The sequence below is a fragment of the Alexandromys fortis genome, unplaced genomic scaffold (assembly GCF_014885135.2).
Source record: "Alexandromys fortis isolate MF-2015 unplaced genomic scaffold, M_Fortis_MF-2015_v1.1 scaffold_5, whole genome shotgun sequence".
Taxonomy (NCBI): domain Eukaryota; kingdom Metazoa; phylum Chordata; class Mammalia; order Rodentia; family Cricetidae; genus Alexandromys; species Alexandromys fortis.
The window spans coordinates 18,973,832-18,999,636 of record NW_026067924.1 but is presented as its reverse complement, the minus strand read 5'-3'; the positions used below and the strand labels follow the sequence as shown (position 1 = coordinate 18,999,636).

The 25,805-nt window shown below is 40.3% G+C and overlaps 1 gene segment (V, D, J or C); it reads left to right on the top strand.

The window, feature by feature from the left end:
• Positions 1-4,893: 4,893 nt before the first annotated feature.
• Positions 4,894-22,730, top strand: LOC126501492 (T-cell receptor gamma chain C region C7.5-like). The segment is given in 6 exon segments: positions 4,894-5,022; positions 5,131-5,446; positions 16,968-17,011; positions 19,371-19,700; positions 21,611-21,652; positions 22,201-22,730. Coding segments are annotated over 6 exon segments (981 nt in total).
• The last annotated feature ends 3,075 nt before the right edge of the window (positions 22,731-25,805 follow it).

The following is a 25,805-nucleotide window of genomic DNA, read 5'->3' as shown; positions in this document are numbered from 1 at the left end:
CAAATACCCAAGTGATACGTATTAGAAAAATGATATTCTATGTTTTCCAATCTTATTTGTGTATCTTTTATTTTTAAATAGAATTTTGTGTTAATTTTTCCAAGCATCTTCCAGGATTGAGGACTCCATAGTTCTCTTCTCATTCAGGATGCTATCAATAACACTTGAGCCAAAAAATTACAGTCACACAAGAGCATACAACAAATCACAAATCTACCTCAGGCATCCCCTGAGCTGTAGCTCTTCAAGAAGAGGCATAGGAGAGAAGAAAGAAGCGAATGATGTGGAGGTCAAGAGTTCTGAGTCACTGTGTACCCTGCTTTTCTCCTTCCTTAAACAGAGGTGGGGGCAGGAAGTTTTATTTAGTTTTCATAGCTGAGGGTCAGGCAGGACCTGAGATGCAAGACAGCAGTACTTCATGCTCCCTTCTGGACACCATGGACTCGGATTAAAGAAGCAGGACTGAGCTTCAACATCACCCTTCACTAGTTCATTTCCTCTGGGATTATCTCTCTGCTTGAAAGTATCGTCACTCAGATGAAATAAACCAATGTACAGTAAATGTTTGGGAAACTGTAAACATTCAAACAAGGAATTTCAGTTTTATTTTAACATTTTTATTCACTATTCCAATGTGGTCCATAAAAAGAATCATCCATGATTTATATATAAATGTGGAGAACTTGAAAGAAAGAATTAAAATTCAGTTTGATTCCACAGAAACACTTAAGCATCTCTAAAATAGACCAGTACAGCTGAAGGTAGGGTAAGGATGTGGAAGTAATAGGGAAACAGCTGGTCCACAAGCATCAGTGTTAAATGCTGAACGGCAGTTATTGTGCAAGCTCCTCTAAAAGAAAGAAGTGGTCAAAAGATTAAAGGATGCTCAGGGTGAGAGGGAAATTTTACATGCTGGTTGTTCATCAGGGGTCTCATTTTGTCCCCATCTCAGCTAAGACTTCATGACAATCATGTTAGCATGTGCCTCTTCCTAAACATGTGGCTAAAACAACGATTCTCAGCTGAAGGTCATCTCCTCTAGGAGACACTGGCAATGTTTGTAGACATTTTAAGTTGTCACAAAAGGGTGGAGTCTTACTGTCCTCCACTGGGTAGAGGCTACAACTCAGCTAAACTTTCTATAGTTCATAGCACAGCCCTCTCCTCATACCTCAGGACCAATGACCACAACCAAGAAGTTAACAGCACCAGGCCAAGAACTCTGGACTATTCACATGTCCCAAAGGCTTGGTAATCATTGAAATCAATACAATAAAGTTGTTGATGAAAACCAACAGGGCACGGAACTTTGTAACATTTGTCTCAATAAGTGGGATAAACATTTTGGTGTCATACAGAACTGAGCAAAGCTGACCAGTTAGTGATCTCAGGTCTGGCTGACCTGGGTGTATCTATTTTCTCCCTAAACACTAGAGGATCCAACTCCTGCTCCGTCATCCTGGTTTGACACCTTCTGCTTCAGGAACCTGAAACATGACTTCAGGAAACATGACTCCCCATGTTTCTCCTTAGGGAGTTTAAGTCTAAGGCTTAGACATAGAGCCCAGGCAGGCTGGATGTTATAGTTACAAGTATTCACTTTTCAATCTATGAGTGTATTTCCCTATTCCTGAGATTGGTTGAGGGAGACTTTTAAAAGATGTTGGGTGGTTTTGTAATTTTATGGTTCTCATAATGTTTCTCTTTGGTTTGAAGTAGCAGTTGAATCCACGTGAACCAATCAAATGTATTCCACTACAGAAAGGAGGCATACATTTTCTCTGGAGTTACCCACATGCAGCTTTTCATGTTTACTCAGTTATGGAATAACACCAAATGAAAATTTTTTTTGAGGAGCTGATATTTACTTCAGAAGTAGGAACATGTTCCAAGGGCTGTTAAAGGTAAACTGCAACACATGTGAAGCATGTAAACCCTCCCTCCCTTCCTTGGTCATTCATACACATTTCCTGGAGAAACAAGACATGATGGCATGCTGCGTCCTGGAGGAGAATCATAGTAATGAGCACATACACCCTCAGCATGTCTGCAACCACTTCCTTCCTAACATAGCGCAACCCAATCCAGCCCTGGGCCCTGCTCATCCTCAGCCCTCACCTGCAGCTCGTCTATCAGGGGAAACCAGAAAACGAGTCTGATGGCTATCGACTGTGTCAGGAACTGTGCCCGTCTTTCTGGGTCAGCATCATTTCCTGCTGACTTAGTTTAGACATTAAGTGTGTTAAGATTGTCTTACTCTCTCAGTGAGAAAGCAAGGTCCAGGGTTTCAGTTGCCATGGGCTTCCAATAATGTTCGCTCCTGGGAGAGGTGCTGAGAAGGAACACCGAGCAATGCATATACTTTCAGCTCCCTCTGCTCTCACAGTATACAATACATAAACTGTGTTTAGAATCTAACTCAGTCAGCAGATCGATATAGCCAGACTGTCTACAGAGGCGGAACTACTCTCGATCAGTGGTACCACTAAAGAAATTAAAGTTTAGATAATTGAAGCCTAATAAATAAGTAAAGATAAGAAGCCCTGTTTCCCGAACTAAACCACAAGGCTACTCTAAGAAGCGTAAGGATTGCAGTTCTGAAAGTGAGCGCTAGGATATCTCCAGTACATTCAGATGGAAGAAGGATCATTTACTGGGAGATGGGGCAGGGAAAAATTTCAGGATGCTGTCATCAAAAACCAACTGGGGTCACTTTGGCCATTAGATGAGCCCACAGCGTTGTGTGCTTATGAAGGACAGGCGAGAGCTGGTGAGGCACTGTTAATCCCGTGTGTGAGTTGTCTATGGGTGCTCTCAGTCCTTTGCATGTATTAGTTCCTTTAAGTCACGCCACCTAAAATATCTATTTTTCTTTTTTCACTAACAGTATCAAATCAGAAAATATGTGAACATTCTGTGATCCAGGCATTTATTCAGGCAAGGGTCCATGATAGATCAGGGTAGAAACTCAGTTAACACGGATCCTTTGGGCTGTTACTAAGATACTTCATCTCAGGGGGCATAAAAGAATCAATTAATTATTGCCACTCCATAGAGGAGACAAATGATAATGCAATTTTAATTGATGCAAATTATTACTGTATGTTGAAACAATCCTCCGGACTTGAGTAATTACATGGTTTTGTAGAATAAGTAATATGCCAATAAATTCCCAGTTAGTTTTTTTCAAATAAAACCTTGTATTTTTTTTTGTTTTTAACAATAACACTATAGTAGTCTTCTAGAAAAAATTCTTCTAAAAAGAAGGTACAGAAAACATCTGTATCTACTTTTCAACCTAACTAATTTTCAAAATTCCATCAGCATGTTCATTCCTAATGTCCTCTGTGTCAAGGATCCATGATCTGTTGGTGAATTTGAGGAGTAGAGAGGGATTTGCAAGGTAGGCAAACACAGAAGGTAGAATAGATAAGTGATTCGTCCATTTCCCCCCATCTCTAGTTAGGATCATGTTTCTTTGATTCCAATCTAGATCTACATGCAAGGAATATTATTTAGCCATTGGAATTAATGCCTTGTGCATTTATTAGTAAAAATTTTAAAATACAATGGAATATAATGAAATTTCCATATAGCAATAATCTCTGAATAATACAAAATTTTTCTTGACATATTAGAAAAGGAAATACATTTTCCCCGCTTATTAAAGGGCAATTATTTCCAAAGAAATAGGTGTTTTAAATCATACATTTATTAGTTTTACGTGTTCTTAAATGAGATATTGTGGTTTTGTAAAAATGTTTAGGAATTTTAATTTTTACTGTTTGATAATAGTTAATGACATCATAGAAGACATCTCCTGTGCAGGACATGCATATCTGAGCATTTAGTTCGGTACCTTTGTGTAGCACAACATTAGTAATTTCCTAACATTTCAAAAAGCATATGTGTAGGCAATGCACACATGTAGAAATCAAAGCCCAGAGTGCTTAATTACCTCAGCTAGTTTTCTGCAAGATTGTGTACTGTAGAGGTCATTTAATTGCCATTGGTTCTTAAAAATGAAGTTCACAAAAATATAAAGACCAGAACTATTATAGTATGGAGAAAATCAGGAGGGAATTTAAAGTCAGCTGTGCACATCCACTTAAAATTATATGCATACATATGTAAATATAAATGATACTCAACAGCCTTATTTCCACTAATGAATACAAAATAAGTACAAAACGTTCAAACTATTTCAATGATTTTATTTGTCAAACGGGGATGCTCATAACATTGCAAAGCTACTGAAGAAGCTGAATTAAATAAGAATACATGTTGATCAGAGTCTGACAAGAACCAAGTCTTCCCTGAGTGTTAGATATTAAATTAATGCCAAAGCTCTCATTACATATTGAACTTTAACTGATTTAAAAATTTTACTGCACCTGACATCTGCTCATGGGAAGCTCCATTACCCACAAAGTACAAATACTAATTTCCACAGCTGGTCTGTGATCACCCAGTAACTGTCATCTGATTAATTCTTAAATGGACCAAGAGTATTAATATGAAGTGATTTCTCTTGCTCACAATTTGTTTAGGGAAATCCAATTGAATAAAAAGAACTTATAAAGTACTCAGAGTTTAGGTATTTAGCATGTTAATTAAAGTCAACAAAACATTTCAAAGGCTTGTTTGTTGTTGGACAATTAAGGTCAGTTTTTTTTTTTGTTTTTTTGTTTTCCCTCCAGGCCTGAACATATAGCAAATCACAGATAGGAAAACATGGTTATAGCTTCATAGCTTCTGTTTAACATCTCGGAAGTAAGCAATGGAAAAGGGAACAGATGAGAAGAAGGTTGCACCCACACTGCCCCACCCCTAGAAGAACAGTTACAACTTACGTGCTAATCTGACCAGCTTGTGTGGGCCAGGAAACCCAGAGCCATTCATAACTACAGCAGACCATGAAGAAATTTGGCTCACATGTCCTCTTTCCTTTACATCTTCGCTGGGAAGCTGGCCTGAGACATCCACTCCTGAACATAGTCGTTCTCTCGTGCCTCTTGACTTGTGAGTCACCACTGTCCTTCCCCTGGGAAGCAGAGACTAAAGTACGCCTGTGTTGCTGTTCCTTTGCCTGCCAGTTAATCACGGGAAATTTTTCTTTTTTGCTTGCAGTTGGACTTGGGAAGGTGGAACAACCTGAAATATCAGTTACCGGAGCAACGGATGAGACTGCCCAAATATCCTGTAAGGTCTCCATCAACAGCTTTAAAAGTGTAGCCATACACTGGTACCGGCACAAACCAAATCAAGGTTTACAGTTTCTATTACATGTCATGGCAACTCCCACCCATATTCTCTTAGATGAGACCAAGAAAATGGAAGCAAGTAAAAATTCTAGTGCTTCCACATCGACATTGACAATATATTCCTTGAAGGAAGAAGACGAAGCTATCTATTACTGTTCCTACGGCTAAAGCACAGCATTTGAGCTTCCAGAATAGCCTACACAAGAACCATCCCCCAGCCATGTGTTCCAACCCACATCCTTCTCAGCATGAGCAGCCACCTGCTGTTCAGCTGGGGGTACCTCCCAATCTTTCCCTCCTTACAGCACTTCCGCGGCTTCCCCTGCAACAATGTGGGTCTCCTATCCAAGTGCAGCCCCAGGGACTATGTTGCAGTTGAAGCCTGGCTTGACACCGTTCCTACTAAATGAGAATATCTGGAAACAGTTCAATACGGGATGGCAAGCTTGCTGACTACATGATTTGGTTCTTTTATAACCGTACGAAAGAAGTGGACAAAGGGTTGGAATCAAGCTTCTGGTAATCTATGAGTTAAGCCCTTGTTACAGATGACTCACTTGATTCTCGAAAGAACAGTGGAAAGTCTCACAGCCTCAACTTTTGAATAGATGGATGGAAACTTGATGGATGCTCAAGCCATATAGAGGAGAGAAAGTGGCACCGCATCTGTGGGTCTAAAGTGACAAACAACATAGAACCACTAAATACATTCTTTGAAGAATTGTTAATAAAATGGAAAACATTCACTACATTTAGTGGGGAAGGAAGGGACCTGGACCTGAGATGGCTAAAAGAAAGGAAAACAGGGAGCAACCACTTGGGCTAGTCAGGGTCGTGTGTGTGTGTGTGTGTGTGTGTGTGTGTGTGTGTGTGTACGTGTAGGCTAGGCTTATGTGAAAGGGCGGACTGATCACATTTCTCTTTCAGCCCCTGATTTCTGCCTCTATCCTTGTGCTAGCCACCACTTCCTAGTAGTTTAAAACACACAGGCAGAATGTATATTACCATATGTAGGAGACAAAGATGCTAAAAATTCATAAAAGTCTTAACCTTGTGACATCAGCGGCCTCTAGCTTTTGTCTGGAGGTCTACAAGTGCTTGCTAGGAAAAGCAGCATTGGAGTCTTGTGCTTTTAATTAAAAAGCCTGCGACATATTCACTAGGACTATGTTGGCTGTAGAGATGATTTATATTAAAAGCTTTGAGATGAAGGATCATATTTATTGATAAAAATGATTAAACAGAAAGGAAATTTCCCAAATTTAAAAAAAAATTGTAAAAAAAAATAGTGACTTAAAAACATTTGTGGTTCTAGCATACTTTCCACATGCCAATAGAAAGCTTCTGTACATAAACTCTTATGTATCTGTTTGATAATAAACTATTTATATAATATAATCATATGCATCATACACTTGGAGCTTTTTTTCTTATTATGTTTTCACACTCATTCCTGTTGCTACTCTTTAGTTCTAAGGACAAGACCAAAACAGAATAACATGACCGGAACATTACAGTGGTGACAGTCAGTCACTGAACTGCAGAAAACCCATAGATTGTGTCGTGCCCACAAAGGTTGATGGAGATACAGCTTCCAATTACTCACAAGGTAAAGATGAAGTTTCAGTGAGCAGCCGATGCTAGTGGTTGTAACCAATGCTCACACAGGCTAAGGTAGTTATTACTTGGCTATTTCAAAAATATATTTGTTCCAGCTGAGTCTATAGCTCAGTTAGTACAGTGTTTACCTGGTGCAAGAGCCTGAATTCCCTCCCCAGCACTACATAAACCAGGTATGATGGCATCCATTCTTATAATCCCAGTATTTAGAATGCACCAAGCCTGTCTAGAAATAAACAAGCAAATAAATGCAATAGATTTGTCCATTGCTATAGTGAGTGATAACAGATGAATAACACATATTATAATGACATATTATTTGTCTTTTAATAAATAAATCTTGCCTGAAGACCAGAGGCAAAGCCAAAGCCACTAAAGGTCAAGTAATGGTGATACATACCTTTAATTCCAGGATTTGGGAGACAGAGGCAGATGGCTCTCTATGAGTTCAAGGCTACCCTGGGCTACACAAGGTCAATGCAGAAGCAAATCCAAGTGGTAGTGGCCTAACCTTTTAATCCCAGTACTAGGGAGTCATGCCTTTAACCCCAGCACTAGAGAGAATATAAAATGGAAAAAGAGAGAGGCTTAATCTGCTTAGTCTATGGTCTCTCAGTCTTGGTAGAGGTAAAACTTTTCTAATAGTTTTGCTGCCTTGCTTTTCTGATTTTTGGGTTGAATCCCAATTTCTGTCTCTGGGTTTTTATTATTCATGCTACAATTTATGATGTCATTTTAATTTATGTTTCTGTTTATCATCATTCACTTAATGATTGTTTGTTATACTTCCAACCTTCCAATATTAGTTGATCAACTTTGGTAAATTACTTCACCTATCTTTGACCCATTCTCTTAACTTCAAATGGATAACATCGTAAAATTAACTTGAACTAACTTTCGCAAGTATCATCTTAAATAATTCATAAAATTTTTACAAGTATGTAAGCCTGAGTGTACCTAATGGTTCACTAACGGGAGCTGGTCACATTGGTGATATTGCATATCAAAAAATGCAATTTCTATCATTTTGATTCATATCCTGAGCCCTGGGCATCTACAGCATGTAATTCCAAGAACTGTGTTAGGCATGAAAAAAAATCAAGTCTCCATCTGGATTACTGAGTCTGAATCTCATTTCCCAAGAATCTGGATCCCTCTGGGAATCTAACAATCTGAGTCACAGAGGTCTAGATGCCAAGCCGTTCAAGGGGTGAACCCACAGCCCAGGACAATTAGAATCTCATCCACCATCCAGCAGCTGGTCTGGTCTCTTCTTTGATTCCTTGATAGTAATAGTGCATTGTTACTTGGTTTTTCTATAGCAACTTTCCAACCAATGCACATACAATGTAGCTTGTAGCTCACATATATGTAGAAAATATGTAACTCACATATATGTAGAAAGTCACTGCAAATTTTCAGTAGCTTCTTTATGACCCAGAAACAAGATTAACTTTTGCTTTCAACACAAAATGCTTGTCCTCTTATCATTAGCTTCATAGTGCTAATGAAAAATCAACAGGGATGGGGAAAGGAGAGTAGAAGTGACAACATTTCCATTGTCACCAGCTCCTTGCACCCCAAGTTTCCTAGGAGGAGACTCTGGACACAACTACACTCCCTGACAAGGCAGGTTCCTAACATTTCCAGAGAGAGATTGTGTTGCAGCCAGTTCAGGTCCCTTGCTCGGGTTTCCTATTTTTTCCAAGGATTTTTGGGATTAGGTGATTTTACATGGAAGCCTCTGGGTTTGTGTATATGAACCTGACTGTGGTGCTGTGCCCCAGCACCACCACTCATGCCAAGCTGAGTGCTTTGTCTTCTCCTTCTGTGCTTTTTAATGATCCCTATCAAACATGCATACATTTGTAATGGGGAATAATGGGCCTTCTTAAAGGTTGTATTTAGTCTAGGGAGCCAGCAGCTTTAACATGCCTATTTAATTGAACTATTCAAAAGTAGAATTAGAAAGGCATTTCCTGTGTCTTGATCACCTAAGAGACCTGTACTCAAGACTGCCAGGTGCAGGGTGATATAAAAACAGCTCCTCATGATCCACACTGGAAGGAGATTTCACTTCCTCTCCCCTCCTCTCCTCTCCTTTCTTCTCCACCTCCTTTTTCTTTTATCTGTTTCTATGCCTCTTTCCCCCTTCTTCCTTTCTTCTCTTTCTTCTTTGTCTGTCTTCCTCTCACTCGTCACTAAATCTGTCTGTATTTTAAGAGTAACCTAACAAAGAATGTTAATCTTTCAACAATACAACCAGTTTTGACCAGAAAAAAACTAAAAGTTCTCTTTCATACATGCAAGTTAAAAGCGTCAACCTGAAACTGAAATCATGATTCACAGGGCTTGAGAAGGGTGGAGAACAAACACTACACATGTGTAGTCTTTCCATACTCCATTGATATGAACCATTGAGGCATGCTAAGGGGAAAAGAAATTGTCTCTCTAAATTGATAGTTTGATAAACATCTTCCATAAGGACAATAGAGAAATCCGCTAGTAAGTGAGTTAGGTAAACCAATTGCCACAAGAAATCTTGATAAAACACCATGCCCGCCCCCCTCTTAGTCCCCAGAATGCCACTTCCTCTTCCTGTACTAGTCTCTTTTGTTCTGGGCCTGTGTAGCCTTAGTGTTCTGTTTCCCTCGGGACAAAGGAGGCAGAATGTGGCTTCTGCTGTCAATCTTCACGCTGGCCTCTCTCAGGACTTGTGAGTAAGGTGTTCTTCACTCTCGGGATGCAGAAAACAGGGACGGTCAGGTCACACCACATTCCCAAGCAGTACACTCACACAGCTGTTCAAATTGAACTGATAAATTCCACTCTGATTCGGAATCCCTCAAGGCACATGTGGAGTGGGAGGTCCACAAAACCCAGACACTGACTGGAACTGGACTTGGACACCAAAGGTGTATTGTCTTAATGGAATTCAAAATTCACAATTTTGGACTTTTTTTTTTTAAAGTTTTAGCTTTTGTTTTCTTTTTTTATTTTATTTTATTTATTTATTTTTTAATTAAAAGTGTTTGCCTCCTCCCTGCCTCCCTTTTCCCGTCTTTCAGATACAGGAGGAAGCATTCCCACTTCACATCTAATGTCGTATATCACCAAGAGAAAAGGAGATACAGCATTTTTCGAATGTCATTTTAAAATCATTTTGAGGCACGATACATATATACACTGGTACTGGCAGAAGCCAGGCCAGCCTCCAAAAAGAATGCTGTGTCTTAATTCAAGAGGAAATATTATCTATGAAAAAGGTTTTAGTGAAGAAAGATATGAGGCAAAGCAATGGCAGAATGATTTGTCTTCAAATCTCAGAATATACCGAGTGACAGAAGAGGACACAGGGACATATTACTGTGCGTACTGGGCTCCACTCTATTAAAATGCTGCTTTGTTAACAAACAAAAACCTTCCACAGGAGGCTCATCTACACAGACACACACTAAACCCTCCACAGGAAGCTCATCTGCACACACACACACACAGACACACACACACACCTCCCCCTACACTGCACAGGATGCTCACCTGCACAGACACACACATGGGACCCTCCACAAGAGGCTCACGTGCACAGACACACACACATGAAACCCTCCACAGGAAGCTCACGTGCACAGACACACACGCCTCCTCCTACACTCCACAGGGACTAGACCACTGTCACTCAACAGAAGCCATCCATGCTGATCTCACCTGGGTGCTGAATTACCTCTTCCTCACCACTCCCCAGAGAGTTAGGACCAAGATTGCTGAGCATTCTGATGCTGTATTTGTGGCCCCAAGTTTGACCCACCAGATGCCCGGAGTGCAGTGTCTCCTTCCTCAGAACCCTATCATGTCTTCCCATCCCATCCCCGGACACCTTTCACCAGTGTCCAAGGTGGTTTCTGCTTCCCTTCCTATGGAAAGCTTCCTGGGAAGAAGGCTGAAGTACAATCCTCAAGAAAGCTTGAGGACTTTGTGATGAGCGAGTGAGTAATGACGGACGGTCCACAACCTTTCAAAAGAGATAGACCTGAATGCCCTTTCCAATTCAGTCACTCACTGAGGCGAGTAAACGGAGCTTCTCAGCTCAAAGCCACGGTGGTAATAAGAGCACAGGACACTCAGGACTTCCTGGCATCTCATTTAAACGTTTCCAGTGTTGTGATCATCCAGCCTCCGTCTTTCCATATCACAGCACAAGCACGTCACAGAGCTCTCTCGAATCAAGTGAGAATACGCCCAACCTCAGCAAAGCACGTCTTTCTTGTTTTCCCATCAAAATTAAGCAGAGCTGTGATTCTGAAAGTCTAATTATGAGTGGGTCAAAGAAATGATGCTTTTCCTTAACAGGAATAAAAGGTTATTGCTTGCTGTCTTTCATTACACTGTTAAACAAAGTTTTCAAGTCAAGCAGACTACTAGTCATACACCTAGGACTGGAGGATCTTGCTCGCTATGGTTCTTCCATGTCCCCAAGATGATTCATGGTTACACTCAGTAGTTACCAAAAAAGAAAAGAAAAGGAAAAACAATTTAAAATTGAGCAAGTAATAAACGATGTCAAGGAGAGGCGTACTGGAACAATACTTAAGCTTGACAGGGGTGGGGTTTGGGGGGAATGGCTCCCAATGAGAAAACTAATACTGCTGCTGTAATAGGTGTTTTGATGACGACGTCTGGTACCTGGTAGATCCTTTGCACCAGGAACACGATAAAGTGACACAGCTCACTGGGCAGGACCTTCATAAGCTCAGAAACTAGTATTGCCCTCCTCCCCCATCCCTTTTCCACAGAGCTGGGGCTGTGTCTTAATCTGCTTTTGCTCAGGTCCCCGTCGCTGTCTCTGGTGTCCATTCCAGCTGCGACTGGAAATGCCAGTCCCGTGGATTTTCCTTCTGTCTTTCGCTTCGGTTTGTAAGTTGATGTTGTTCCTTTTCCCCTTTCGTTATTTTTTGTACACTGAGCCAAGTGAGAATAATAATGATTTGAAAATCTCTGATTTCTCTCCCTCATTTCTCAGATGGAGACAACTGGATATCTCAGGACCAGCTGTCTTTTACACGAACACCAAACAAGACGGTGCACATAAGCTGCAAGCTGTCTGGGGTCCCCCTTCAGAATACCATTGTGCACTGGTACCAACTGAGAGAAGGGGAGCCCATAAAACGAATCTTCTATGGCTCAGCCAAGACTCAGAAGCAAGACAAGCTCAACTCCCGCTTGGAAACAGATGAGAAGAGCGACGGTACCTTTTACCTGATAATCAACAATGTTATCAGAGCAGACGAAGCCACATACTACTGTGCCTGCTGGGATCTCACGGTGTCTTATCCTCTGAGGGAACCTGTAAGAAAACCTTCTTCTCCCTTCTCCTCAGCTGCACTCATGGTCGCCAAACCACTGAAGACCCTTAGTGTTCTCCTTCACACGGTCACAGGGACTGACTGGGTCCTTAGGACTCAATTTGGTCAGAGACGTCACTCCAAGTGAGGAGGCTAGAGCTCAGAAAAGGTGAGTGGCTCGTTCCAAGCCACTGATGCCGTAAGGCAGAAACAACCCTGTTTCTAGTCCCTTTGCCTTTCTCTTATGAGCACTACGAAGAGAAACTTCTTTTTAGCAAGATGGCATTTCATTCAAAGGGGCATGGTGAGAAGTATGCCTGGCAGACCCATGCCATTAGACCCCCAATGTAGGCTGGGTGCTATAAGCTAGTTATGACATTATCACACAACAGAAAGGGAGAGGGAGGCATTTGGCAGGCGTGCTCCATGCTCCTCATCCCCGTGCTATTTCTCCATATCTACCTGGCCATTTTCGTTCCTGCAGCTTTCTCTTGTTTCTGGTCTCAATACCTGGAAGGGCTTCTGGAGCATAAATAGGGTGCAAGGAGCACAACAAAAAGCTTCTTCATGAGTATATTGGTAAGGCCTTTGCCAGTTCCGGCACGACTGTTGGCACAGGCGTGTATTCCTTACTCTACACAGTGAAATCATGGACCTCTCATTGCTGAGTCCCTAAGTGCGACTCAGATTTGGTAGCCCTGGCCTGATACCTGTCTTGTCACAGAGATGCAGACTGTGTCCAACATTCCATAGCTCTTACCTGGAGAATAAGAACAGCGGCAAAAAAAACCTAGGCAAACGCCTCTCTGCAGAAGTCTCAGTAGCAGCCAAATAAAGTCATTCCAACTCCAGCTTGACTCCAGTGTCCAAAGTATTGGTTATTTCTTTTCAAACTTGTTTCCATGTCCTTGATGGCAAAGATATGGATGTGTTATGAAGAGGAAAACATGGTTTTGTTTAGGGATTTGTTTCATTTTATTTTTTAGCTTACACATACTATCCCTCCTCTGGTGAAAGATAAAAAAACCAAGGAGATTCAATTCTGCTTTTTAAATATTTATTTAATTTTTATGCGTGTGTGTTTGCTTGTGTGTGTGCATTTGCTTGTGTGTGTCTATGTTTTGAGTATTTGTGTATGAATATATGCATATGAGGCCTGTGGAGGCCAGAGAGGTTGTCTAATTCCGGAAAGCTAGAGTTACATGTAGTCATAAACAGCCCAACTAGGTACTGGGAACTAAATTCAGAGTCTTTGTAAGACCAGTTAGGGCTCCTAACCACTGAGGCATCTCTCCAGTCCTGAGCAAGCCCCTCTGAACTTTCCTATAATGAGGGACATGATAGGGTACAGGACCCAGGGAGCTGTGGTTTCATGTGTTAGAAATTCAAGCATAGCTGGACCGAAGTCTGACACTCCTAAGATGGTGGTGGCACTCAGAATAGAGTCATGACCAAAACTGGTGCCAGTGAGACAACAGCAAGTCCCTTGTAATTGTGGCCTCTTTCTGTCTACACTGCCTGGTAATGGGCAACCATTACAGGGACAACTACACAATCATTATCCAGACTGTAAAGAACAAACATCTTCATGGATGCTGCAGTCTCCTTGTACAGCTGAAAACCAAAGGAAATCAAGTAAACTCTATGTGCAAGGATTCTAGTCAGTCTAGACTCAGTTCTTGTAGATAATATGAGCGCCTTGTCCTGTAGTAGATTGATGAATACCTTAAATAGCACCATAGAACCTTCATCCAGCAACTGATGGAAACAGAGGCAGAGACCTGCATTGGAGCACTGGACTGAGCTCCCATGGTCCAGTTGAAGGGTGCAAGGAATGAGAATATGAGCAAAGAGACCAAGACCATAATGGGTACACCCATTGAAACAGTTTGCCTGAGCTAATGGGAGCTCACCAACTCCAGCAGGACAGGTAAGAAACCAGCATAGTACCAAACTAGTCTCTCTGAATGTGGGTGACCGTTGGATTGCTGGGGCAGACTGAGGGGCCACTGGCAGTGGCACCAGGATTTATCCCAACTGCTTTTACAGGCTTTTTGGGAACCTATTCTTTTTGGATGAATACCTTGCTCAGCCTAGATATGATAGGGAGGGCCTTGAACCTTCCCCAAAGCAATGTGTAAAATGAAAAGAAAATAGTTTGTTTTATTTTTTTAAAAAATAAAGTTGTCATTTTCCAACTTGAAAATGCAATACAAAACTTTGTATGTCTATGTTCAAACTTGAGTTTTATGATGCTTCATTTGCTCATCATTTACATATTTATTTATTCAATCTTTGCTTTGAATTAGGATTTAAGTTGTCTTCACTAGCCATCCTCAAGACTGTTCCGTAATGGCTCCTTACTACCACCCCTGCAATAATTTTTGAAGTTGTTGACTCTGTTCTTGATGGAAGTCATTCTCACTAGGAGGGGATGCAATTTTGATTTTTGCTTCACCAGTGGCTAAGGATTTTGAGAGCATTTCAACTACTTACTGGACATTTAGACTTCATTATTTAAGAAAAGTCTGCAATTCATTGACCGTTACTGATTGGACTGGGGAGTGTGTTTCTGTTATTCAGCTTTTGAATTTTTTATGTATCTTAGATACTAATCCTTTGTCAGATTAATTTTTGGCAGAGACTTTCTCCCATTCAGTAGGCCATCTCTTTACTCTAAGTAAGCCTTTTATTTTGATCCAATTCCATTAATCAAAACTTGATTTTGTTCCCTGAGCTATTTAGAGTCTTCTAGAGGAAGCTATTTTCTATGTGCAGAGGGGAAGTGTTTGTGAGGACCCATGGTCCTCACCTTTAGTAAGAAGACTGGAGACTGGAGAGTTGAAGATGAAGCACTTTCATTTACTATGCTGCAAAGCTAGGTATCAGGCTGGGATGGCAGGCTGCTCATTTAGTGCAGGGAAGAATAGATAAAAGCTGGACCTGTAACTCTTTCCCTCCCTTTGAGATAATCAGGAAGATATACTTTTATATATCATCTAGATCTTAAGTTTTCTCAACAAAAAACCATGCATGAGGGCATCTCTATATTTTACATAGTTTATTTGAAACTTAACATAGACATGGCCTTGCACCCGTACCTTTCTGCTCTGAACTACTTTGGGTATGGGAAAGGATTTTAGTGGACAACTACTAAAACTTGATGCTGCTTTTTTATACAGTCCTTATATTTTATGCTTTCTTTTTTATTTACTTTTGAAATTTTAATTTAATTACATTTTTCCCTTCCCTTTCCAACCTCCAAACCCTTTCATATATTCTTTTCTCTTCTCTGCTCTCCTTCATGTTCATGGCCTCTTTTTCATTAACTGCTATATTTCTAAATATAACCTTCCAGTCCATATAATGTTACTTTATGCATCTTTCCATGGTTGATTGTTTGGTGCTGGACAACCAACTGATGTGCTCCTCTGGGGAGGACCACCCCTCCCACTCCCAGCCTTACTCAGTTTCCTGTAGTTCTCTGTGTAGGGTTGAGACCTTGTGGACTTTTCCACTTCCAGTTTAGTTTGTTCGTTGGTTGTCATCTTTGCTCTGCTCACACTTGGCCAGACATATTGGTGAGACTTTGTGAACAAAACTTCTGATGTTACTAGGAGATACAATCTTACAGCAAATACACTGGTCCTCTGGCTCCTACAATACTTCTGGCCGCTCTTCCGTAATGTACCTTGAGCCATAGGTGTGGGAGATGTATCCTTGTAGATGTATCCACTGGGATTTTGTCCCATAACTCTGTATGTTGACTGGCTGTGATTTTCTCCATCTGTTACAAAGAGAAATTTCCTTAATGAGGGGTGGTGACTGCCCTAATCTGTGGTTGGAAGGACTGTTTATAGATTGTTGTTAGTGATTATTGTGGTTTAGCAAATTAGTAGTTAGAGGTTCTCTCCCAGTAACCATTAAATAGCTAGCTAGGTTTCTAGTACTAGGCACAGTACACTTTTTGTTGAGAGGTGTTAAATCCCATTAGAGGCATGTGTACCACTATTTTTTACAAATGCAATGAAACATTTTATAACTCATTAATTTTTACAATTATTTTACAGTAAGGCTTGAAAGATTACATTTTTTCATTGATAAAGCTACAATAACAGTTCTTGATTAATGGCAACTAATAATGGCAGCTTTTTAAAATATAGAAGTTGGGTCGCATTTTTTATATGTGTTGGCACATTTTATTTTAAATTACTAAAGAGCTTCCTCTTTTCAGAAATATTTCCCCTCTTCCTAAGAAGAAGCATTGGTGCTTGTGAGAACCAAAACACATTCTTTTGATGTAAACACTGAGTAGTTTCAACACAACGGAACTCCTGGAATTAAAAGCAAAACAATTCTTAGAATAATTTTCCTAGTTACTTGAAAAAAAATGCAGTTGATGGACAAGTTAGCCCAGCTCTCTTCTCCAACTGTACCTCTTCTATTTTCTTTCTCACCACCTCACAGTTGGTGGACCAGTTAACCCACCTCTCTTCTTCTCCCACTGTACCCCCTCTATTTTCCGTCATCACTTCCTCCAGGGAAAGCAATGTATGACGTTAGTTTCTGAAAAAAACTTTCAAGTAACCAGATGTCACACAATTTATAATCAATGGATTTCTAAGGAGACCACACCAGTGTATCAGGACAAGACTTCAGCCTGCCTGTCATGTCAAGAAAGTTTGGAGAAGGTTCAGATTTTTTGTAGAAGCTGTGAGCACTGTGATAGCTCGGGCTGGAGCAAGGTATTTGCAGAAGGAACGAAGCTCATAGTAATCCCTCCTGGTAAGTAACTTTTTCCTACTTCATTCCAGTGATGAAAAGTGTATGTATATATATATATATGTATATACATATATATATATATATATATATATATATATATATGATTGTAGAGAAAGACCAGAAACCATGATGAACTACTGTACCCGACTACAATGTTCTTAGCCTGAGTCATTTTCAGGATAGATTATTGAATATGACAGCAAAAACTACTTTATAAATTGTTTCTTCTTTCCACCCGTAAGACATTGAAACTATATTTAGAATAGTAGCATATACAAAGAGTAAGTGGAAGTCCTTCCAAGGATCATGGGCACAGACGATTGGGGATAGTGTTGTAAAAGGTCTTTTAGCTGAATCCTCAGAATGAAGGTTTGTTGGCGGCTTGTCTCTGTAGTCTGGAATACAACTAGTGCTCCATTCTCCAGACAAACTGGAGATCATTATTACTGATTTTGATCACAATTCACAGCAAATTACTATAGGACATGAATGAATCCCCTTCTTATTTGTCTGACTTCATGTTGGGTCACAATTTATGTCACTCTGATTCTTGAAATATTACCTGGAGCTTTCTGTAAGAATTTGTAGGTTGTGCAAACTGCTTCTGCCCAGTGTTTATGTAAATGGCCTTTCACGGTTTTACATCTTTATGTGACCATTATTTCCCTCAAGGAAGCTTAGGATAGTTTTATAGTCCAATTTTTTTTCCTGTGTCTTTACTTTTTTATAAGACCACATTTGTTGTCTAATTATTAGTAGTTCTGCCCAAGCACATGATTATTCCTTTTATTTTTCTTTGAAAATTTCTCTCTGAAAAAAAAAAAGTCTCAATTAACTTGAAATTGCATTCTAGACTGAGAACTGATTTATAAATGACAAACCTTTAAGGGAGGAAATAAAGAAACAGCTGGAAAATCTTTTAAAAAATAAAATAAAACTCCTCAGCCTATGGGAACAAGACACAAGCTACAAGGCAGAGTTAGATTCTTGGTTGGATACGGGTTGAATCACTTTGGAGGTCCTTCATGTTCGGTAGGAGAATGAAATGTGTTGTCACAGGTAGATTTGGAATGAATATGTTTTCAAAGTAATTGAAGGAAGGCAAGGCATGGCCATAGTGAAGTGGAGGTGATGATGTTTAGAAAGAAGAGGGCTGTGAGCAGGATTTCCTGAAGCACTTTCCAGGAGATTTCAATTACCAATGTTGATACGAAGAACACTTGTGCAAACATCTTATATAATGCTTACAGATATTCAGATTTCCATAAAAACATTCATGTATCATGACAGAAGTCATTATTAAAGCATTTGACACTGATGTGGGGTTTATTATTACAGACAAGTCTATGATAGACTCAATTGACAGTAGCCTTCATTTTTCTCCAGGTCTAGTGTACTGTGAACAAGTCTATGCTTTGGACACAGTTATGGAACTATAACTTCTCCACTTGTTCCATGTGATTTTTCACTTAGTGTTAGTTGTCCATTCTCATACTCGGCTTTTCCATCCTCCTCCCTATTTATTCCAATTCTAGTTTTCTCTTTATCCCTTAATAGCATTAAATTCTACTTTTCCTTCCTTGGAAGATCCCCTCTCTCCGTGGCCCCTTACTAGGTAGTTATCCACTGAAGCGCCTACATGCAACACACTAGGAATAATTTGGAGGTGCAGCTACAGCTACATGCTCAACTCCAAAACTAGGAGTGGTTCCCATGTGAGGCTGGGATGCTTCCTAAAAGTAGAGAGCAATTAGGAGATCCCTGAGAACTTCAAACTGAGAAAGTGATCCGCAACCTCAGCTAGCAGATCTATTCAATTGATTGCAATTACATAAGGGACCTCATACAGCTACAGTGAAAAGTTGAAAGCTACCCCCTGACATCTATTCCACTGAGCTCTAAGGAAAGCAGGGCACATAAATTGACAGTGGATTGCACTAAATTGCCAGAGAACAAAGTCACAAAGGATGGGGAAGGGAAGCATGTTAGGAATGACAAGAAACTTTCATCTGTACAATGACCATAGGAGCAATTTGTCTCCTCACCCTACCATCCATCCTCCCAGATGAATGGATATTTCACCACACCACGAGAAAACAGGTAGTGTAAAGACAGAAGTTGTTCCTAACCATTCAATATTGTGTTTATAATGATATGTAATAATTATTTTGAGTGACTGGACTTAGTGGTGCACTAGCAGTTGGGAGGCAGAGGCAGGAGGACCAGGATCAGAAGGAGGCCATCCATGGGTACGTAGCAAGTCGGATGATACAATGGGCTACCTGAGACTCTGCCTCAGAAATAATAACTACTATCCTCATGATTATTATTTTTATTGATTTTCCATTTTATCTTACAGACAAAGGGTTTGATGCAGACATTTCCCCCAAGCCTACCATTTTCCTTCCTTCCGTTGCTGAAACGAATCTCCATAAGGCTGGGACATACCTTTGTCTCCTTGAGAAATTCTTCCCTGATGTTATAAGGGTATACTGGAAAGAAAAGGATGGCGATAAGATCCTGGAATCCCAGGAAGGGAATACACTGAAAACCAATGACACATACATGAAGTTTAGCTGGCTTACCGTGACTGCAGAGTCAATGCGTAAAGAGCACAGATGCATTGTCAAACATGAGAACAATAAGAAAGGAGTTGATCAAGAGATTTCCTTTCCTCCAATAGAGAAAGGTATGTGCACATATCCTTTGAAATATAGCTTTCTAGAAAATGTGTTTGAAAATATCCAGGTTTCCTATTGGTTTCGTGGGAGCCTAGGCAGTTTCGTGGATGCTCACCTTACTAGACCTGGATGGAGGTGGGTGGTCCTTGGACTTCCCACAGGGCAGAGAACCCTGATTGCTTCTTGGGCTGACGAGGGAGGGGGACTTGATTGGGGGAGGGGGAGGGAAAGGGGAGGCGGCGGTGGGGAAGAGACAGAAATCTTTAATAAATAAATAAATTAAAAAATAAGATTATAATAAATGTATTGTTAATTTTACTGCATTTTATGATCTATGACAAAATAAGAGTTGTTTCTGTATGATAATTAAATATGCTAGATTTTATTTTTTTTACCTCTACCACCTCACAAAAGNGTGGGGAAGAGACAGAAATCTTTAATAAATAAATAAATAAATTAAAAAAAGAACAGAAAAAAAATAAAAATGCTATCAAAAAAAGAAAAAAAAGAAAATATCCAGGTTTTTATCATGTATTAATAAAAATCAACATAAGACATTTAACAGGGCCACTGCATGCATTTTATCTTGTACTTTACCAAAAATATTAAAATGGCAGAGGCTTTGGCTTAAGTTTTTCTAAATCTATCATCATTATCCAAAATATCCAGATTTGATTCTTTCTCTCTTCTTTCTTTTTCCCTTCCTTCCTTCTTTCCTTTCTCTTTTCCTTCCCTCCTTCCTTCCTTTCTTTTCTTTCTTTCTAGAAAGTGTCAATTTTATTTTTTTAAAAATGACACAATAAGCAATTAAGTACATGATAAATACTAAAATGGAGGTTCTGCTTTTGATGACTTAATTAAGAATATTCTGCCAAGCAAACAAAATCATTTACTTTAATCTTATTGTGTACAAAGTTCAGGTCTCCAACACTGATGCCTTAGAAACTGGTGCCTTAGTTAACGACATATTCAAGTGAAAGAGTTAAAGCTTATTACAAAAAAAAAAAAAAAGAAGTGAACTTAGCAGTCTTGAAATATTCAGATTTTGGTTGCTGCTGTATGTATCACTGTCATATAGGATATCATAATTAAAAATCGAGTAAGGATAGTGGTTGCAAGCATACTTCATAACCAATGCATCTCCTGACATTTCAATGCATTTCAGAAAGCCCACATAGGCCTGAACAGGGATGTGGATGGGGAGACCAGGATTAGCACGTCAGTGTCCCAACATGGAGAGGGCTGTACAGTGATGAATGCATACTCTTTCCAACTTACTCAGAATAAATCAGATGCAAGGTCCCAAAGGATCCCTTAATTCAGTGGGTACAAAGCTGCACGTCCAGGCAGAGGGTTGAATGTACAAAGGGCCTAGAGCTGGTCTTGCAATTAATTGTCACAACTGCTGGCATTGAACAATAGTCTCAAGCCCAGGGACCTTCTGAACTTATGAGGAATAAGAACATTTAGAACCTGTGAGCCTCTTTCTGGTCACTGTCTGGATTTCTCCTCGGGAATTCCTTAGTCACTAAAATGATCAATGAACTTTGAGCAGTTGTTTAAGGAAGGTACTTGATTTGGAAGGTCATGGCTGTTTTTCTCTGAAGATCGTTTTAGACAGCTTGATGTGTTTTTTAGGGTAAAAAGGGAAAAATATTCTTTTTGAATTTCTGCTTTTCTGTATATAGAAACAAACCAAGTGAAAGACGTGTACTGAGTAATATATAATGAGGCTCACCTCTATAATGTATTATATATAATTATATGATTATGGAGCTCATATTTTAATACACTTTTGTCTATGTGAGGACATCTATGTATTCATTGACATGTAGATATACGCATATTCACAAACACAGAGAGAACTGTCAAATAATGTTCATATGAATTAACAAATTCTTACTGTTATTTCTTGTAGTTGCCGTGAGTGCTGAGCCTACACCTTGCTGGCATGAAAATGGTAGGTTTTTAGTATGCTTAGCTAACATTACAGGACTCTTCCTTTTGAATATAACAATGTTCGAACTGCCTTGGATTAATTTAGAAATATCTAAATGTCTGGGTGTTACAGAATAGACAGTGATATTTACAGCTACTGTGTCACTACGCACATCACAGCCACACAGTGAACAACTAATTCAAGTAAAGTGTAATTTAATGACAGGTACAGTGATGTACCCTAACTAATTTTAACAAAGGAATTCACTTACTCATATGTCTATTATTTTTAACCACCAAAGACAGCAGGATAAAAGTTAAGTCTAAGTTGTTAAAAGTCATCTAGCTACTCATTAGTTACCGGCATTGATGAATTTAGATTAACTGACTTCCAAGTTCAAGGGCCCTCTTAGTGGTTCTTTTGAGAATGGTGAGTGTTGTTTTAAGTTTGAGTGAGGAGAGCTGTTACTCCATGTAAATCCCCAGCAATCAGTACTCACTACTCCCTCCTCAGTAACCTGTGCTACGCTGTCTAACAAGCAGGTGGGACTAATGAAAGACCTCTTTTAGCTGTGCTGCAGCTCCAGCTCACAAGCACCTCTGCCTACTACACCTACCTTCTCCTCCTCCTCAAGAGTGCGATCCACCTGGCCATGGTCAGCTTCTCTCTGGCTAGAAGAACAGCTACCTGTGGCAATGAGAAGAGGCCCTAAGGAAGTGAACGGTGGCACAACAAGTCAGCTCCTGTTCACCCTCCCTGTGAAACTGTGCCTTATGGGGCCCAGCTGGATTCTCTTACTAACGTTGACCTCTGTAAAATCACATGCATTTCATTCTGTAATCACTCAAAAGTTTTCAGACTTTCATAAGCAATTCGAGCAACTTCTCTCTCTAACCAAGGCTACCTCCCTTCTGATTCTATCCTCTTCAGTAGTTCAGTAGTTCTCTGGGAGCCTGGAGCATCACCGCTCCAGTACATGTAGCTTGCAGCTTCTACCCGCAGTCCTTGTTGCCCTTGAGCCAGCTAACTCCCTTGAAAGCTTCCACACTAGACACCCTGAAGAGCCTTCTTTACTGCTTGAATTCTTGTACTTCATATTAGAGACAATAAATTCTTTGAAAATCAGAAGTCTGCTTTTGTTAGTCTTTACTTTCATTTAATAACCATGAAAGACACAGTATGATAACAGAGCCATGACATTCAGTGACGGTTGGTAACAAGAGTCCAAAACCACGTTCCTAATCTTGGTCTACAGTCTGTGGTTATGACATTTCTTGTGACAGTTGGTGTAGGCGGAACCACGAGCCATTGGAAGAGCCATGTTACTGCTCTTAAAGGCCATCACATTTTGGGTATTTGGTTTTAGGCTTTCTCCTGACCATGAGCAGATATCTAACATGACTCAAACTGGGCATGCTCAGCTCTGTGCCTGTTTGCATAGCAGCATGTTTGCTGACCCTCGGGCTGCTCCCTGGAAGCTACCAGAACTCCAGAGAGGAAAAGGGATGGAAGAGAGTGACTGCAGACACCGAACTCCAGTACCACAGCTTCCCTCTGTGAAATTGAGTCAGAATATTCTATCCGCTAGCATTTTACATGTTAAATGAATTAGTAATAGCAACTACAAGCAAGCTCTTGAGAGCCCTAATTTAGGCCCTTGACCTTACCTTAGAGAGTGGATACCACACTCAGACAAAAAGGCACCAAAATTATTTCTAATTTTCTCCATGGGGAGGGTGACAGAGTGCAATAGGATCATGTCTTGTACTACACAACAAGCAACCTCTGATCCTCTAACAGTCATTTGAAATAGATACAATCATGGACCACAGTTTAGAGATTCCAGAACTAATCTCACTACTGAAGGTCACTGTTTTTAATCAGTACTTTTAACTTAAAGCCAGATTTCTCTGATCTCGTGTGTGTGTGTGTGTGTGTGTGAGAGAGAGAGAGAGAGAGAGAGAGAGAGAGAGAGAGAGAGAACATCAATGTATTACATATACTATATTTTTCAGTAATATTAAATCAAGACAACCTACAAATTATAAAAACATGCATTGTTTCCTTGGTAAAGTTAGTGATAATTTCCTTAAGGACTTGTGAGTTCATCTCTTTATTCCTCATGATCACTCCAGGTTACTGGTTTGTTGTTCTTTCTCACTCAACCTTCCTCTAGCTGGAAGCGCAATCTGCTCTAGAATTGTCACAATTGTTCCACTTTCTGTAAGTTAGAACAACTATTCTGCTTTCCATTGAGCATTTGTCTTTGGTTTGAAACTGCTCTTCTAGGCAGAGCACTAATATAGTGGACTGTGAGTTTCAGGCATGGTAGATCCCTTAATGCTGTTATGTGGATATGAACAGCATCCTGAGACTCAGATTCATCCACAGACAGAACCATTTGTAGAAGGTTCTGGGAATCTAGGTAATTTCTGATGCAGGAATGAGGTTAGGCAACTTCCTTGGTCCATGACTTTTATCACAACACAACAGCCTCAAGCAGGTGAGTACGTGATAGATTTTGTGGGAGAACCCTGAACCGGGAGCCACATTTCAGATAGAATCCTGGCTACTTTTCCTGGCTGTTCTTAACTTTATCAGCTTCTCTTCTGAGTGATAAAATCCGTGCCTATTTATGGAATCCTATGTAATGTTTGAGTCCATACACATATTGAGTATTCTTTAAATCAAGGTCAGCACAGCTTTTTCCTAACCCATCCATTCATCATTTTTATGCCATGAGAATATTTGAACATCTTTTCCTTTGCCTTTTGAGATACACATCATATTATTATTTTCTAATGCTTTAGTCCCACACTAAAATGCATGCATCCTTAGAACAATGCTTAAATTTAAGAAATTTCAGATTTGCATGCAAAGTTACAAACCAAGCAGTTGACATCTGAATGAATTAATGGTAGGAATCACAGATGTTGTGGCATTTTCTAGCCAGGGGACTAAGTATGTACCAGCTCAGGCGCAAACACACAGTAAGATAGACAGAGTGCCAGTGTTCCATACAGGGAAGCAGGGAAGCGGTAGCAGGGAGCACTATGGGGTCTCCACAGACAATGGCAGGTCCTGGACCTCATGTGTTTGGTGTGAGCGGTTCTGCTCTTTATCCAGCACAGCGTTTCTTTGTAGGATGGAAACAGATTAGTCTTCAAGAAAAACCTTTTTTTGCTTTTAGGCTCAGAGTAGATGAAGAGAATCACCTCTTTACCTATGCACATGTCCTCAAATTAGAGCTTATATTTTTAACTTAAAATGAAAAGGCTTCAGGTTTTGTCCAATCAACTTCAGTGTCTGTAAAACCAAGCAGAGGTTCTCACGGAGAAGGCAGGGGGACAAGAAAAGTCAGGCCTTTTAAGAAGATGAAATTTAATTTAGGCTTCCTCCCCAGTGTTCCTGAACTGACTAGACTTCTTTAGATCCATCATCTAGCCTCTAAACAGAGACACTATGTCTGTACAAGGAAACAGATGTCATGACCGGAAATTGACAATTAGCAACAGCCTTGTGGAACTGACATCACTGGCCAATAGCATCAGGCCTGTCTCATGTGGTGTGAACCCCCTTACCCCCTCCTGCTGGAGTCCACCTGGGCAGCCCTGAGCCTCAGCAGTGTGCAGAGAGAATGCTGGGACAGGGGGATGGTGAGAGAATGTCCTGTGGCTAATAGCAGTTTTACTTTCTCAAGCTTCTTTTGTTTACCTACTCTGTCAATGTGGTTGCTTCCTGGAAAATATTTAAACACAAACCACCAATGTTTGGGGCAGCACAAGGTGTGGCTAAGGTGTTAGAAGACAAAATAGCAGCAGTTAAACCACAGCTAGCTCCGCTTTGCTTTCAAAAGACCACAGCTATTGGAGAGAAAACCTCCAACTCCACATTCCGGAAGTGGACCAGAAACTCAGTCTCTGTGCTGATGGTCACTGGGCTTGTGCTTGGTGCTCACAGAGCTCAGTTGCAGTGGGGATTGGAATCTGTTCCCAGAACTGAGTAGACACTTTATCCAGCAGAGAAACAGAGGAGAGATGTAGCCCCATGATAGTTTTAGCGTTCCATCAAGGGTCTGTTCTTTTCTCCAGTGCTTGATTTAAGATCCCAAGGAGATTTTTGCTTCATTTTCTTAGTGGAAGAAAAGGAATAAGGCTGTGTCCTGATCCAAGTA